The sequence below is a fragment of the Pistacia vera genome, unplaced genomic scaffold (genome assembly GCF_008641045.1).
Source record: "Pistacia vera cultivar Batoury unplaced genomic scaffold, PisVer_v2 Contig51, whole genome shotgun sequence".
Classification (NCBI taxonomy): Eukaryota; Viridiplantae; Streptophyta; class Magnoliopsida; order Sapindales; family Anacardiaceae; genus Pistacia; species Pistacia vera.
In genome coordinates this window covers 623,123-638,892 of record NW_022196346.1, presented here as the reverse complement: position 1 = coordinate 638,892, position 15,770 = coordinate 623,123, and the positions used below count along the sequence as shown (strand labels likewise).

Here is a 15,770-nt window from a genome sequence, read left to right as displayed (position 1 = left end):
TGTATATGCTTATGGTCCTTACTGTTGTTTGTTTGCCCTTAGCCAACTTGTATGCTGTTAATATTGCGTTTGCCCTGAGTTGGTGAAGGATTGGCGAAGTTAGAAAATTGTAGACTTTGTCGAGGCGAAGAATAAAGTTCGCCGCGGCGACGTATGCTTTGGAATTTTTTGCTGAGGTGAAGAAAAATCTCACCGGGGTAAGAGCTGGTTGAAATTCTTGAGAAGTTTTTAGAGAATTTTTTTTCCTTTGAGGCAAAGGACCCTTCTACCCCTAATTAGTAGTAAAAGTGGGGAGTGAAAAGTAAGAAAATTTCATGGAGAATGTAATGGAGATGGGGGTGTATTGGTAATGAACTAAAGGGCAAAGATGGAATTTTAAAGAAAGTGCAAGGGCAAAATGGGAAAACATGATATAATATGAGATATAAGGGTTTAATCTCCATTCTCTACACTTACACGCATTTCTACTCTCCAACTCTCATCTTTTCATAAATTTTAAGGAAGATTAGAGGGTTTTTGGTTGGATTTTGGTAAAGATTTGATCCTAAGCATCCAAAGGTAAGGATTCTTGCATAGATATGAGATTAATTTGTAAAAGTGTTGAATTCTTATAGTGTTTGTGGCTTAGGGTTTTAGAGAAAGAACAAGTCCATCAAAGAAGAGGAATGTAGTGGAATTACTCAAAGCAAGGTAAGTAAATCCAACTCTAATCCGTGTTGAGCAATAAAAGTGTAGAGTTGTTTCATATGACTATATTATATGCTTGAGATTTGTGATGGAATGTGATTGAGTTTGATGATGGTCCATGATTGGATTTCCACCATGAGAAGGGATGGTGTGTTGATAGAAGTTGGAAATAGTTTAAGAAGATTCATGAAGTGTAATTTTCTGGCAGGATTAGTGGATTTAAGGGAGTTTTGCTCCAATTATTGGTAGATTGAGAAAGAAAATAGAAATGCGTTATGCATACATGATGTTTGATGCAATGCTTAAGCGAATGTAATTTTATATAATAGTGAATGGTTGCCGGGAAATTGATAGAAGAAGCTCTTCAAAATTGTCCTTCCTGAATCCTGATTTGTTTCTTCGTCAAATACCTTGAATTTTTTTCCTTTTATATAATTAAAAGTTGACAATCTTGTTATTTTAATTGGATTATGACAAACAAGTCTGCTATTAATTTGACATGGTATAGGTCATAAATAGGCGGTGAGCTTTCACGTCTAAATAATTAAAGAATATGCATAAAAAAGTTGAAATTGTAATAGTAATGATATTGAAGAATGTGAACAGAGGAAATGATCATGGAGTTAGGAAAACAACTTTCCTGGAAAGGAACCTGTTAACTTAAAGTAAATCAAAGGAAGACTCATTCAGATACAGATTATTTCTTTTCAATATCCATTCACAAATTAATTAAAATTTAAAATGTTATATTTTATAGTTTTCGCTAGATGAGGTTGAAATTTTGAATTTTAAAAGTTTGATTTAATTTAACAACAGAAAGGAAGCGCCAGTTATGGCAAGATTTGTAAATATTGTAAAGACATTCCGTAGAATGTAATTTCACTTGTAAATATCTTTTTCAGTTTTGTACTTTTATTATTGAATTAGAATTAGAAAAGGAAAGTAGAGTGAAAAAGAAAGGAATAATAGCAATTGCCAGTTTGAGTTGAGATGAGGTAAAATTGAAAGCTTTGAAAAGGTAAGGCTCCAACTAATTCAACTTCATTGCCTCTCTCTCTCCCTCTTCCTGCAAATCAAATCTCTCTTTTTCACTCAAACTCAAATGTATAGATCGCCATCTTGATCCTTTCCATTCTCATAGTAGATATTACTTCTACTTACTTAAAATAGATTAGAGTACAAGAATCTGATAAACACAAACAACATAAAATGGGAGCTTACAGAGCTGATGATGACTACGATTACTTGTTCAAGGTGGTCTTAATTGGCGACTCTGGAGTTGGTAAATCCAATCTCTTGTCACGATTCACTAAAAACGAATTCAGTCTCGAATCTAAATCCACCATCGGCGTCGAATTCGCTACTCGCAGCATTCGCGTCGATGACAAGGTCGTCAAGGCCCAGATTTGGGATACTGCCGGCCAAGAACGGTAAATGTTTTGTTCATCATTTTCATTTGAATTCCACAGATCTTGTTATCTGAGATCCCTACTTAATACCCTGTTTTATAAATTCATAATACAACTAAGGCCGATTGTCAATCAACTATCGCATGCGTATATTTTTTATTAATTGAGATTTTTTCGCTGAATTGCATTTGATGTGATGAATGTTAGCTGCATAGTTCTGTTACAGATATAAAGCTCATTGTGTTAAGTTTTGATCTGCAAAATTAGGTGCATATTGTGGCATCAGTATCACTCTTGTTTAAGATCTAATCTATTATCACTAATACTGATTTCCATTTGAGATAGTGTAAGAAATTGACAAGAAAAGTAAACAATATAGTGATAAAGAGAGAAACCAATGCATTTTGATTGGCTTCATTTTCTTTTTAACTGATTTGTACTAATTTTCATTGTTGGCATTCTGCCTCTTCTTGATTGGCAACACATTATGTTTGCTTAATATTTCTGTGGAATATAGTCCTTTTTATCATTTCATTGATGCTGATCATCTTGTATTAGGTACCGTGCAATCACAAGTGCATACTACAGAGGAGCGGTAGGTGCATTGCTTGTTTATGATGTTACACGACATGTCACGTTTGAGAATGTGGAGAGATGGTTAAAGGAGCTTAGGGATCACACTGATTCCAACATTGTGATCATGCTTGTTGGAAACAAGGCAGATTTACGTCATTTGCGTGCAGTTTCCACCGAGGATGCTCAGTCATTTGCTGAGAGAGAGACTACCTTTTTCATGGAAACCTCTGCGCTAGAATCACTAAACGTGGAAAATGCCTTCACAGAAGTACTCACTCAGATATATCGTGTTGTCAGCAGGAAAGCTCTTGATGTTGGCGAAGATCCAGCAGCCTTGCCCAAGGGGCAAACTATTAATGTTGGCACTAAAGATGATGTATCAGCGGTGAAAAAGGCTGGATGCTGCAGTGCATAATCTGCAGCAATGAAAGAAGTTATCGTGGTAAAAACTAGTTTCTCCTCTTTCTCAAATTTACATTTCCATGGTTTGGAGACATCTTCGTTTTTGTATGTGTCAGGATGAGATCACATGGAGTGGTGCAGGAACAAATTGTAGTTTTGTGGTACATCATGGATTGAGAGAGTCAAAATCTTGTCGGAGTTTAATTGAAATCATAAGCCCTCAGATCTAAGAGCTCACATTTGGTGCAAGCTCCTTGTGTTTTTTCTTAATGTATTGTTTGTTTTGTCTCCGAGTATTATTATAGTATGTATTCAGTATCCAGTCTCTAGATTAGTTTAAATTTTATTGCAAAGGATTGAAATTTGGAAAGTATGTTAAGATAATTCTGTTCTCCAAGTGATTGATTGATTATTTGGTACTGAAATTTAAGTTTTTACTTAATTCACTTGCAACCCAACAAGGGAGTTAAAAAATCTGGGAGTTTGGAGTATTATATACTTATCTTTTATTGTAGTTGATGTTAAATTTGGTAGTGAGAAGTGAGAACTGAGAAGGCAGCATTTATTGGTCAGCATGGGGCATGAGATGAATGATGGTCTAATGAATGTGTATATCTGTATTTTCATTAAGTTTACCCAGGGCAGGTAGTAGTTGTGAATAGTCATTTCGCTGTCTGACATTGGCGTTGCCTTAAATGAAGAACACCTTATTGTACCTTCCTCACCGGATACCGCAACTAATTTTACCGCTGAGTCATTCTATTCTAAATATATGAATCTTAAACGATCCCATTTTTTCATTGCCCATACATATCATTAAATAGATCCAATATCATTTAGATATTAACTCCTGTAAATACCATAATATAAAATGAAACCTCTCCAAAGCTTGACCTTCTGCAGCTTCTTAAATTTCTTTCCTCTTGCCTCATAACAAATCTATAGATTCTACATGAATAGCTTCAAGGATGTGAACTTTGCAGCTTTGAGAACATTTTTTTTCTTCTCTATTTTATCGTAAACTGAGGGGATACTGGTGATTATAAAATTAGTTTGTTTTAGGGCTGTCAGACTAGTCGAACGGCTCGCGAGTTGGCTTGGCTTGGCTTGGCTCGGCTCGTCTAAAGCTCGTTTATGACTCGGTTCGTGATTAGCCGAGTCAACTCGGCTTGAGCTCGCTGTATAAAACGAGCCGAGTTCGAACATGGGGAGGCTCGGCTTGAAGCCTTGCGAGCCTGATGTGGCTCGACTAAGCAGGGTTCTATTTGTTATATTTTATAAACAGTGGGGACTGAAGTGTTGTCTTTATTCTTTATGTTAACCCCCCAATGTAATTAGTTCTAAAATACAAAATTAAACCCTCAAATCAGATTTCCCAAATCGACAAATCCTAACTCTTAAATTTGTTCTTGCAAGTTTTTATAATAAAAAATCAAAATCAAAATCAAAATAAGGTTGTATTGAGGAAGAAGACGAAGACGAAGACGAAAGACGAAGATGAAGATGAAGATGAAGATGAGGAAGATGGAGATGGAAGCAGTGTAAATCGTGATTTTCTGCAAGATGAAGATGAGATGGAGACGAAAATGAAGATGAAGATGAGATGGAGAAGAAAATGAAGATGAAGATGAAGATGATGGAGATAAAGATGAAGATAATGAAGATAAAGATATAAAGATGATGCAGTCATGCAGATGATGAAGATGATGGAGATAGAGATGCAGATGATGAAGATGAAGTCGAGTCGGCTCGAACTCGATCGAGCTCGAGTTCGAGTCCCTTTTCTTTGATTCGACAGGCTCGAGCTCGAACTCGAGCTTGATCTTGTAGCAAACGAGTCGAGCTTGATAAGTCGAAAACTCGACTCGACTCGGCTTGTTTACAGCATTCGTTCGTTTAAATCATTTTCTGTTCCTCTTTCTTTTTTTATTTTATTTTATTACTACTTTTAAATCAACTTCCATTGTGATTCCAGACCCAAGTATCCAATTAAGTAATTTTCTCTTGAGGAAATGAGTGGGTGTCAGTCCACGCAACTTAACACCGTTGTATAATCATCTTGTAATAATCTATCTTTATTTAATTATTTGGTTTATTTCTTTGTTATCATAAAGTACTTCAGTTCATATTGAATTGTTTTTTTTGTGCTTAATCAAATAGAGTCCGAGCAACACAAAATAATTTGTATTTAATTATCATTATATGATCGAGTTGTCAACTTTTAAATGTATTATTTAAAGGATTTTAAATTTGATTCACTTTAGTTTTTAATGGATAATCAGTGAATACCGAAGACTTACACGATTGTTAATTTTAGAACCTTACTAAAGAATTATTCGATTATTAATTTCGGAACTTAGAGAGATTAACTTTAAGTGAGCATCAACTGGCACGACTAGGGCTGTAAGCGAGCCGAGCCGCTTGCGAGTAGCTCGCGACTCGGCTCGAAAAAAGTCAAGCTGAGCTTAAGCTCGAGCTACGAACCACCCACTACTCGGCTCGATAGGCTCGTGAATGACTCGAAAGGGTATAAGTACTGTTTTTTTAAGTATCAGGGGGTTATACATAATTTACTATATCCAATATAAATTATCCCACTTCCTAAACCCTATCTTCTGTCTCCAGCGCCGCCACTTTCTCATACCCTTCTTCATCTTTTTTCTCCTTCGTCTTTTTTCTCCTCCATTTTCCTTCTTCTTCACCTTTCTTCTTACTTCTCCTTCGCTCTTCCATCTCTTTCCTTCTCCCTCTTTGCTTTTCTTTTCTCTCCTCTTCTCTTTTCTTCTATCTCTCACAGTTGATGGAATTTTGAGTCATATATTTGTGGCTATTTGGCTTTGGATCTAATGATGGTTGGTGATGATTAGTGGGTTGGCTTTGTATTGGGGCTATTTTGAAGGATTGTTGATGGATTGCTTTAGATTGAGAACTCATAAACGAGCGGCTCGCGAGTTGAATTCGAGCTCAAAATATTTAACGAACTCGAGCTTCAAGCCTGGTTTTCAGAGCTCGTCGAACTCGAACTCGAGCTCAAGCTCATTAAATTTTCACAAGCCAAACTCGAACACTGTAATGTTCGACTCAGCTCGGCTCATATACAGCCCTAGTCACACGACCTGCTTATTAAAAAAAAAAAAAAATTATATTTGTTAAGAAACAAGATTAAGAGTCTTGAACGTGACATCCCCCCTACTGCCACATCAACTACAAAATGGCGTCCTAGAACGGTTGAGTACAGACACGTCATTGTTTAGAACCCCAATGCATAAGCAATTGTAGTTGGAGATAAGCAACGACCTTATCCGCTTATCCAATCATTACGTTTCTTAAGGTTATGTTGTTGCCCCTACGACATCGTTTCAGTTTTCGGATTTTGTCGAAAATGACTTCCCATAATTTCTGTTAAAGACTTTCTGTTAAGTGCACAAATAAGGACAACACGCGCCTTCGAGGAGAGTATGGAAAACAATAACATTTTACTATTTTACTGTTTTGTTCATTAAATAAAAAAATTTCACATTAAAAATTGTTAATAATTTGATTGAAATCGAAAATAATATTGAAGAATAATGTCCAAGTTATGAATAGGACTTGTGCTTCTAATTAACATGGAAAAACGTGGCCTTGCCCATTTATCCTTTAATTAGAAAATACATTTTGGAGTGTTATAAAATATTAATGCTAGTGTACTCCTTTTATTCTATTATTCTCTTGATTAATCTTTTTTAATTTGTAGGAGAAGGTCCGTCTGATTCGTCGGATGATATAGCATGTGAGTCACGTGACTGTGATTGTAAACCCTACTAAAATATCACTAAATTTAATTGGTATGTTTTGTGAGGTCCACCGTCCACCCACCCATCTTTTAGCACTACATAAACATTAAACATCATAGCTTTTGCCCCCACCGCAATCGACTTACGCCTAAAAAACTTTGGTGTCCTTACCTGTAAATCCTCTTGTAATTATTATTTTGTTACTGTTAAAAAAAAAAAAAAAAAACTTTGAATCTAGTAATTTTAAGGCCCATTTTGAGGTACGTAGCTTGAATATGCTTATTGATCCTTAATGTTGTTTGTTTGCCCTTAGCCAAACTTGTATGCTGTTAATATTGATTGTTTGCCCTGAGTTGGTGAAGGATTGGCGAAGTTAGAAAATTGTAGACTTTGTCGAGGCAAAGAATAAAGTTCGCCGTGGCGACGTATGCTCTGGAATTTTTCGCTGAGGAGAAGAAAAATCTTCGCCGGGGCTAAAGAGCTGGTTGAAATTCTTGAGAAGTTTTTAGAGAATTTTTTTTCCTTTGAGGCAAAGTGACCATTCTACCCCTAATTAGTAGTAAAAGTGTGAAGTGAAAAGTAAGAAAATTTTATGGAGAATGTAATGAAGATGGGGGTGTATTGGTAATGAACTAAAGGGCAAAGATGAAATTTTAAAGAAAGTGCAAGGGCAAAATGGGAAAGCATGCATATTAATATGAGATATTAAGGGTTTAATCTCACAAACCCTTCCATTCTCTACACTCACACGCCATTTCTACTCTCCAACTCTCTCATCTTTTCATTAAATTTCTAAGGAAAATTAGAGGGTTTTTGGTTGGATTTTGGTAAAGATTTGATCCTAAGCATCCAAAGGTAAGGATTCTTGCTATAGATATGAGATTAATTTGTAAAAGTGTTGGATTCTTATAGTGTTTGTGCTTAGGGTTTTAGAGAAAGAACAAGTCCATCAAAGAAGAGGAATTGTAGTGGAATTACTCAAGCACAAGTTAAGTAAATCCAACCCTAACCCTTGTTTGAGCAATAAAAGTGTAGAGATTGTTTCATATGAATCTTATATGAATTTATATGCTTGAGATTTGTGGATGGAATTGTTATTGAGTTTGATGATGGTCCATGATTGGATTTCCACCATGAGAAGGGATGGTTGTGTTGATAGAAGTTGGAAATAGTTTAAGAAGATTTATGAAGTGTAATTTCCTGGCCAGGATTAGTGATGATTTAAGGGGGTTTTACTCCAATTATTGGTAGATTGAGAAAGAAAATAGAAATATAGTCAAAATAGAAATTGCGTATGCATACATGATGTTTGATGCAATGCTTAAGAGAAGTGTGTGCATGAGTAGAGAAAACTTATTTTTGTGCTACATGACATTTTTGCATTACATGTTTGCACTTAGAAAGAATTAAAAGCATGAGCCATCCACATGCATACATATGCATATGTATGAGAACCTAAAAAATAAAGAAAGAAAGATTAAAGAAAAAGAAAGAAAAAGCTAGAATGCTTTAAAAGAAGAAAAGAAAGGTTGTTGTGATGGGGAACCCGTGGGTGACAAGAAGAAGAATATTCTCACATACATGCTGCCTTAAGTGAGCGGCTTAAGAAGAAGAAGAAGCATTTGTACGGCCCGTTAGAGTGTATGTGGATGAGGGTTGTATCAAGAAGAAATATCTACATGCACACCACCTTAATTGAGTGGCCTAAAAAGAAAACAATTTGTATAGTCTGTAAGAGTACATGTAGATAAGGACTGTACTCACTTACACGGCTGGGGCTCCGAATCCATGCATCAACCAAGTCCGATCGGCAAAGAATAAGAAAGAATGAGCAAACAAGAAAAGAAAGAAAAGAAAAGAGAGAAAAGAAAAGAAGAAAAGAAAAAGAAAGAAAGAAAGAATAAAAAGAATGGAAAGAATAGAAAGAAAGAAAAGAAACAGAAAGAAAGAAAAAGAAAACAGAATAAGAGAAAAGAAGAAAGAAAATGCATTTTCTATGCATTTTGTGCATTGCATCTCATCCATGCATATTATCATGATTCTTATCATGGTTAGTGAGAGATTAGAAGAAAGAAAGAACAGAGAGAGAATTAGAAAGAAAGATAGAACCAAGAAAGTTAGAATGAAAGAACAGTGAGAACTAGAAACAGTGAAAGATAAGAGAAAGAACAAAGAGAGAATGAAAAATAAAAAGAATAGAGTAAGGAAAGAACTCAATAAGTCACGAGGATAGAAGAGTAGATAATTTACATATTGAGCAATTAGTGCCCACCTCGTTGTTTTTCCATGTTTTACAGGAAATAGGTGAAAAGCGGTCGAATGGACATCGGGAAGCGAAGAGAAATGACATTACTGTCCACCATTATTAAAGCTTTTGTATATGCTATTTTGTTATGTAAAGAATTATATATAAAGTAAAGAAAATTTTTGGGCCCATTACTTTTCCTGTTATACTTATGTATTTTATCATGATATATTTTCTACGAATACTAGTTAAGAAAGAAGGTATTACAGTAATCTACCATTGTTTATTTACTGCTTTAATAGAATTAATCTTATTTTAATAATGACTAACTATTTTTGTTGGTGTTTGATAGTGATAGAGATATAAGATATTTTCGTCATTTTATTTTTAGAATAATGTTATATGTACTAATAAATTTTATAAAGATTTATGTATAAATTGATGTGGTATATAATAAAAGGAAAAACGAATATTTTATGCCACCACAATTTATACACAAATTTTTATAAAATTTATTCGTTGATAAAATATAATATTGTTGTTTTTAACCGATAAATTTATCGATCCAACTAACCGCGTCATTTTGCTCACACCACCGCTTGCACGCGTAAAATCAAAACGCCCTTTAGCCGTTAAACAATTCCACTTACAAATCAGACCTCCTCCATCACCATTCTCGTCTCACAACAAAATGGATCGCGCTTTTCAACGAGCCAAAATCCTCAGCGATCATCTCTTGCAATCCAATTCTTCTCAGATTATTTCCACAAACGCATGCTTAAGTTACTGTCCGCCCGAACTCAATGAACTTTACGATTTCGACATCAAAGAGATGCGGAAACTATTGGATGGCCACAACGTCCAAGACCGAGACTGGCTGTTCAATCTCATCGTACAGAGCAAACTTTTTAATCCGAAAAAAGCGGGAGAGAAAGTCTTTATATCGCCTGATTATAATCAGTCGATGGAGCAACAACGGGAGATGACAATGAAGAGAATTTCCTACTTGCTGGAAAGAGGGGTTTTTCAAGGCTGGCTTACTGCCAAAGGAGTCGAAGCTGAGCTGACCAAATTAGCTCTTCTTGAAGTTGTCAATATGTTCGACCACTCGCTCGCCATCAAGCTCGGTGTTCACTTCTTCTTGTGGTAATTAAATATTGAAATTTGTCATTTAATTAATTTGTACGAGCTGGATTTTTGATTAAAATTAAAAAAAGTTTTGGATTCTGATTTGGTTGCAGGGGTGGGGCCATCCAATTTTTCGGGACGAAGCGCCACCACGACAAGTGGCTGAGAGACACTGAGAATTATGTGGTGAAGGGTTGCTTTTCAATGACGGAGTTGGGACATGGAAGTAATGTATGTATAGTAATGTTTTTAATTCCTTTTGTAGAATCTTATGATATCCTTTATTTTTGAACTGTTGGTTGGGACTGTTGTTTTTAGGTCAGAGGAATTGAAACGGTTACCACTTATGATTCAAACACTGGCGAGTTTGTTATAAACACTCTTTGTGAATCTGCTCAGAAGTACTGGATTGGTGGGGCCGCTAATGTAAGAATCTCTTTTTAATTTCATAAGGTTTTTGATTCCTGTGCCACATGTAAAATTTTGTACGCTACTGTTTTTGTTCTTGCAGCATCTGTGCTTACATTGTTTTTGTTGTTTTGCCTGTTTAGCATGCAACACATACAGTGGTCTTTTCGCAGCTTGAAATTAATGGGAAAAATCAAGGGGTTCATGCTTTTATTTGCCAGATCAGGGATGAAGATGGTAACATCTGTCCTAATATCCAGATAGCTGACTGTGGTCATAAAATTGGGTTGAATGGTGTTGATAATGGTCGTCTCTGGTAATAATTATGAGACAACTGTTCTCCTTCATGCTTCAATGACCTTAAATTTATTTTTTCTATGGTTGAGATGTAACTCTAGAAGTTTTGGAATGTTGTCCAGGTTTGACAATGTCCGCATCCCCAGGGAGAATTTATTGAATTCGGTTGCTGATGTTTCACCAAATGGGGAATACCTGAGTGCAATTAAAGACCCAGATCAGGTAATTATCTTGCTGTTGGATGGCATTTTGTTCTATTTCTTTTTCTTCTAGCTTATTTATCTAACTTTCTAAATGCTAATATAAGTATATTATGTTCAGAGGTTTGCCGCTTTTATGGCCCCTTTAACATCTGGTCGTGTAACTATTGCAGCTAGTGCAGTGTACATATCAAAGGTAAAATACATTTTAAATTTGGTCTGTATTTGGGTTGGACAACTTTTGATGCATGTGTATAATTCTAGGGCCTGTGATGCAGGTAACTCATAAGAAACTTAATGAAGTACTGATAAATAGCATTCTTCTCCTTTTAGATTGGTTTAGCAATTGCTATAAGGTATGCATTATCTAGACGGGCCTTCTCTATTTCACCAAAATGGCCTGAAACCCTGTTGCTTGATTACCCAAGTCATCAACGGCGACTATTGCCTCTCCTTGCAAAGACGTAAGCATCTCAATAACTTGTATTGTGAAATTTAAATTTTAGCTCCTATCGAAAGAATGTATATATAAATTGGACGTATTTTGGATATTAACTTTTGTCTTGCACTTTCATTACAATGAATGTAGAAATAGCATCCAGTATCAACTGAGTATATGTAGAACTGGATTTTCCACTGTGTTGGCACATTTAAAATTCTTGCCAGTTTTTATTTGTTTTCAAAGCTAAGTTGGGAGTTTGATTCTATTACAAGTGTCTTTGTTCTTTCACTTAGTTAATACTTATGTAAGTATCCTGATTGCTTCAGTAATATGTGGTATGCGAATGACACTAATTCTTAAAAGACCTGTCTCTTGATGATCTTAACTAGCAAACTGCTATTCTTGTTTCCCCTGCCGTCCTCTCCCTTTTCTCCCAATTCTTGCTGGGCTACAGATATGCAATGAGTTTGGCCACAAATTACTTGAAGATGATATATGTGAATAGAACACCTCAGTCAAACAAAACCATTCATGTTGTTTCAAGCGCACTCAAGGCCGCACATACCTGGCATAATATGCGAACACTACAGGTGAGAAACTGCAATTATTGTTGAATGATTTACATGCTTCTGCAATTATAATTGTGTTATATACATTCCTGCTAAGTGGTTTCACCAAAGTGACATTACTGTACTTTCAGGAATGTCGTGAAGCTTGTGGAGGACAGGGACTTAAGACTGAGAATCATGTTGGTCATTTGAAAAGTGAATTCGATGTGCAGTCTACTTTTGAAGGGGATAACAATGTCTTGATGCAGCAGGTAGCATAAAGTTTATGGTCTTTTTTTATAAACCTTTTTAATGTAAGACTTCAATATTTTGGTATAAATTGTTTTTTCAAAATGACCTGGCTGAGTATTTTCATTCATTTTTTTTTTTAAAATTAGAATAGGTATCAGTCTATCTAAGACACAGAAAATGTTAGATTCTAATACCTTCTTCAAATGACATGAATTATTTAGTAGCCATCTCCAAAGGTTGGAGGCTAAACAATATTTTTGTTCTTGATCATAAATGAGTTTAGTTTATATTGAGTATTGATAACTCTCTGGCAGTTATATAGGTTGAATCTTAGTAATCTCCTGCTTCTTTTGGATCACAATGTGCAGATTGCAATATTCAATTTTGATTTGTAGATTTATTATGTTAAGCTTTGAGTTACCAATTTTTAATTTGATTTGCTAAATGGCTAAAATTTAATATGGAAGTATATTTCTACTCATTTTTACATTCTCAATAGATCTATTTGTAAATCAAATTAATTTGTGAGTTAAATGTGTGAATATAGGTTAGCAAGGCGCTTCTTGCAGAGTATATAGCAGCTAAGACGAGAAATAATTCTTTCAAAGGTTTGGGATTAGAACACATGAATAAGCCTTGCCCTGTGATCCCATCTCAACTTGCAAGTTCTATCCTCAGGAGCAGCCAGTTTCAAGTAAGCTAATTTAGCTTTTACAATTGCTATTGTAAATATTATTTGATTGTTGCTAACCTCTGTGCAAGTCAGATGGATGCGTTCTGCTTAAGGGAGAGAGATCTCTTGAGTCGTTTTGCTTTGGAAGTGTCGCAGCATCAAGCCAGGGGACAAAGTAAAGAGTATGCCTTCATTCTGGTGAGAATGGTCTTATGTAACCAAACTTGGAAACTGCTTCTCCTCCCATTTGCAGTATTCTTCTCTAATTGCTGTTTTCATTTTACCACACCCAGAGTTACCAGCTTGCAGAAGATTTGGGTAGAGCTTTTTCAGATAGATTAATATTGCAAACCTTTATTGAGTCTGAGGCAACTGTATCAGAGGGTTCTTTGAAGGTAAATTTTAGCAATTATTTATAGTAACTTATTTACTTTGACCTCCGCATGAAATCTAGAACCAATTTCAGATATCCATTTGTCCAATTTGTATGGGTATATAAAGGTTGTGATATTATGTGACCAAGTAAAAAGCTGCAATGGGAAATCAACTGTTTTGAATGGAAAATGAAATATAGCAGATTAAGAAATCTTAGGTATGCAGAGTCCTTTTATTACAGCCAGATAACATTTTTGGGATACTTACAGTTTCCAATATTCTGTTGGAAGTATAAATATTTGGGGTTTGTTTGCAATTAGCATTAATGTTGTTATATAATATTATAACAAAATTAGTTAAAAAGGTGAAATGGAAGTTGCTGAGCAGGTGAATTGTTTCTTCTGCAGCATGTCCTAGGTTTGTTGAGATCGTTGTATGCTTTAATATGCTTGGAAGAAGATGCTGCGTTTCTCCGATATGCGTATTTATCAACAGACAATGATGCTGCTGTGAGGAAAGAAGTCAAACAACTGTGTAGCGAAGTGCGACCACATGCACTCGCTTTGGTCAGTTCCTTTGGCATTCCCGATGGTTTCTTGAGCCCTATAGCATTTAACTGGATTGATGCAAATTCTTGGTCTTCAGCTCATCAATAGTTTGGTTATTTAGTTGAAGCAAAAGGTGTAATGCCCGCAGCTGTCTGCCTTGAGAGTAAGCAGCCGGTCAAACACATGCTATTGAAATTGTGATGAAACATACATTTTGTAAAACAGTTTATTAATAAATCGGGGCTCTTGTTTTCTAAGCACAATTACCCAATGGATTGTTTTGGTACTCGTTACTGTTTGTTCCTTGGGTTTAAAAGGTACTGGAAAAATGACACAGGGTTGAGGTTAACAAGCAAAGGGACTCTTGGTTAAGTTGAAAATAAACCATAATAATGTTACATAATATATCTTAATATGGCTGATTTATTTTTAACTTTTGCATTCAATATAACATAGTGTTAATATTTTAAGCCCTATGATCCTTCGATTTGCAACTCATCTTCTAAAGATGACGTTGAGGTCAACCTTACACCGTACTTTGACCCTATATTTAAAGTAAGAGTTTGAGAAACACAAACTTATTATAAACGAACAAACTACCATTAAAAAAAAAAAAAAAACACATTAAAAATATTAAAACGGACCCACACTCTGTATTCTAGACACTGTTTTGTATCTACAAATATGACCTCAGTGCATATCAGCATATGCAATGCAATTGGATTTGGCAACTCGAACAACCTTATCAAAAATATCATTTACCTTGTCGTGCCCAAAAATTCTCGTTTCCATTCCACACTGTTGTTCTTTAGACTTTTGATCTTCAATTTAAGGGTAAATGAATGTTTCCCACCCAAGGTTTGCCTTAATAACCTTTCTCGCCCCAAAAGTTTTAAAATACCACATTTCCAACCCTAAACTTATATTCCGTTAATACTTGAAGTACACTTCACTTTTTCAGCCGACGTTCGACGTGTTACCAAGAGTTAAGGTAAGAGGTGTTTTATAGGGTAGAGGCCAGTGGATTGAACGGTGGTGATTAATTGAATATTCGGCATCAGATTCAATCAAAAATAAATCAAAAACAGAAAACCCTAGCTTTGTGGTGGACAACAATCAGCGAGAAATCGAGTTGTAGAGTGTGAGGGTTTTTGTAAAGAAGAGACTGGAAGTTCAAATCAGGGGCGGACCCAACCCCTTAGAGGGTAGGCCTCACATTTAAAAAAAAAAAAAAAAATTATTTATATAGGCTTATAAAAATTATATATATCTTCAGATTTAAAAAAAAAAAGAGAAATATTATATATATATCCATACTCATCAAAAACTTACCATTAATATATATATATTCTACGCCTACAACATATTAAAAGTTTAAAACTTTCTCCACTCCTTTTTATGTGTATATGTTTTTTATAATTTTATCCCTAAAATTCTTTATTCTCTCGTTCTCTCTTTCACTTTCTCTATATTATTCGTTCTTAAACCTTTTGAAGACTGAAATTGTTGAAGCTTCACTTATCAAGGTCCCATAATTAGCTTCGTTTTCTGTTTTATCAGTTTTAGGTATGTTTATTGCTCATTTCATTTTAGTTTATTTTAGGGTTGAATCATGCTTAACTATATTTTACTGAACGTTATTCTTCACTTTTTACCGATCACTTTCCTATATTTCAAACGTCACTGTTTAGCTGCTCAAAATTATTAAGGAAATTTGAGTTATTATTTATGTTTAGACTAAGAAAATTTCCAATTTTTTTATTAATTCATATTAAAAGTCAAGGCAACATTGACTTAATTTAAG

The 15,770-nt window shown here is 35.0% G+C and overlaps 2 protein-coding genes across 3 annotated transcripts; both read left to right on the top strand.

The window, feature by feature from the left end:
- The first annotated feature begins 1,644 nt into the window (after positions 1 to 1,644).
- LOC116106213 (ras-related protein RABA1f) lies at positions 1,645 to 3,516 on the top strand. Of its 2 annotated transcripts, XM_031392557.1 has the most exons (3): positions 1,645 to 2,117; positions 2,655 to 3,114; positions 3,191 to 3,516. In XM_031392557.1, the coding sequence occupies exons 1-2, from the start codon at positions 1,897 to 1,899 to the stop codon at positions 3,085 to 3,087; spliced, it is 654 nt and encodes a 217-aa protein (XP_031248417.1). In that variant the 5' UTR covers positions 1,645 to 1,896; the 3' UTR covers positions 3,088 to 3,114; positions 3,191 to 3,516. The 2 variants fall into 2 exon arrangements, with proteins under 2 accessions (XP_031248417.1, XP_031248416.1); XM_031392556.1 differs by having other exon boundaries at positions 2,655 to 3,516.
- Positions 3,517 to 9,685: 6,169 nt separating this feature from the next.
- LOC116106210 (acyl-coenzyme A oxidase 3, peroxisomal-like) lies at positions 9,686 to 14,223 on the top strand. The gene is made up of 13 exons (XM_031392551.1): positions 9,686 to 10,241; positions 10,337 to 10,454; positions 10,542 to 10,649; positions 10,775 to 10,947; positions 11,051 to 11,150; positions 11,250 to 11,324; positions 11,462 to 11,592; positions 12,025 to 12,160; positions 12,271 to 12,390; positions 12,918 to 13,064; positions 13,137 to 13,241; positions 13,337 to 13,438; positions 13,826 to 14,223. Exons 1-13 carry the CDS (start codon positions 9,787 to 9,789, stop codon positions 14,072 to 14,074), a joined length of 2,019 nt encoding a protein of 672 aa, XP_031248411.1. The 5' UTR covers positions 9,686 to 9,786; the 3' UTR covers positions 14,075 to 14,223.
- Positions 14,224 to 15,770: the final 1,547 nt, after the last annotated feature.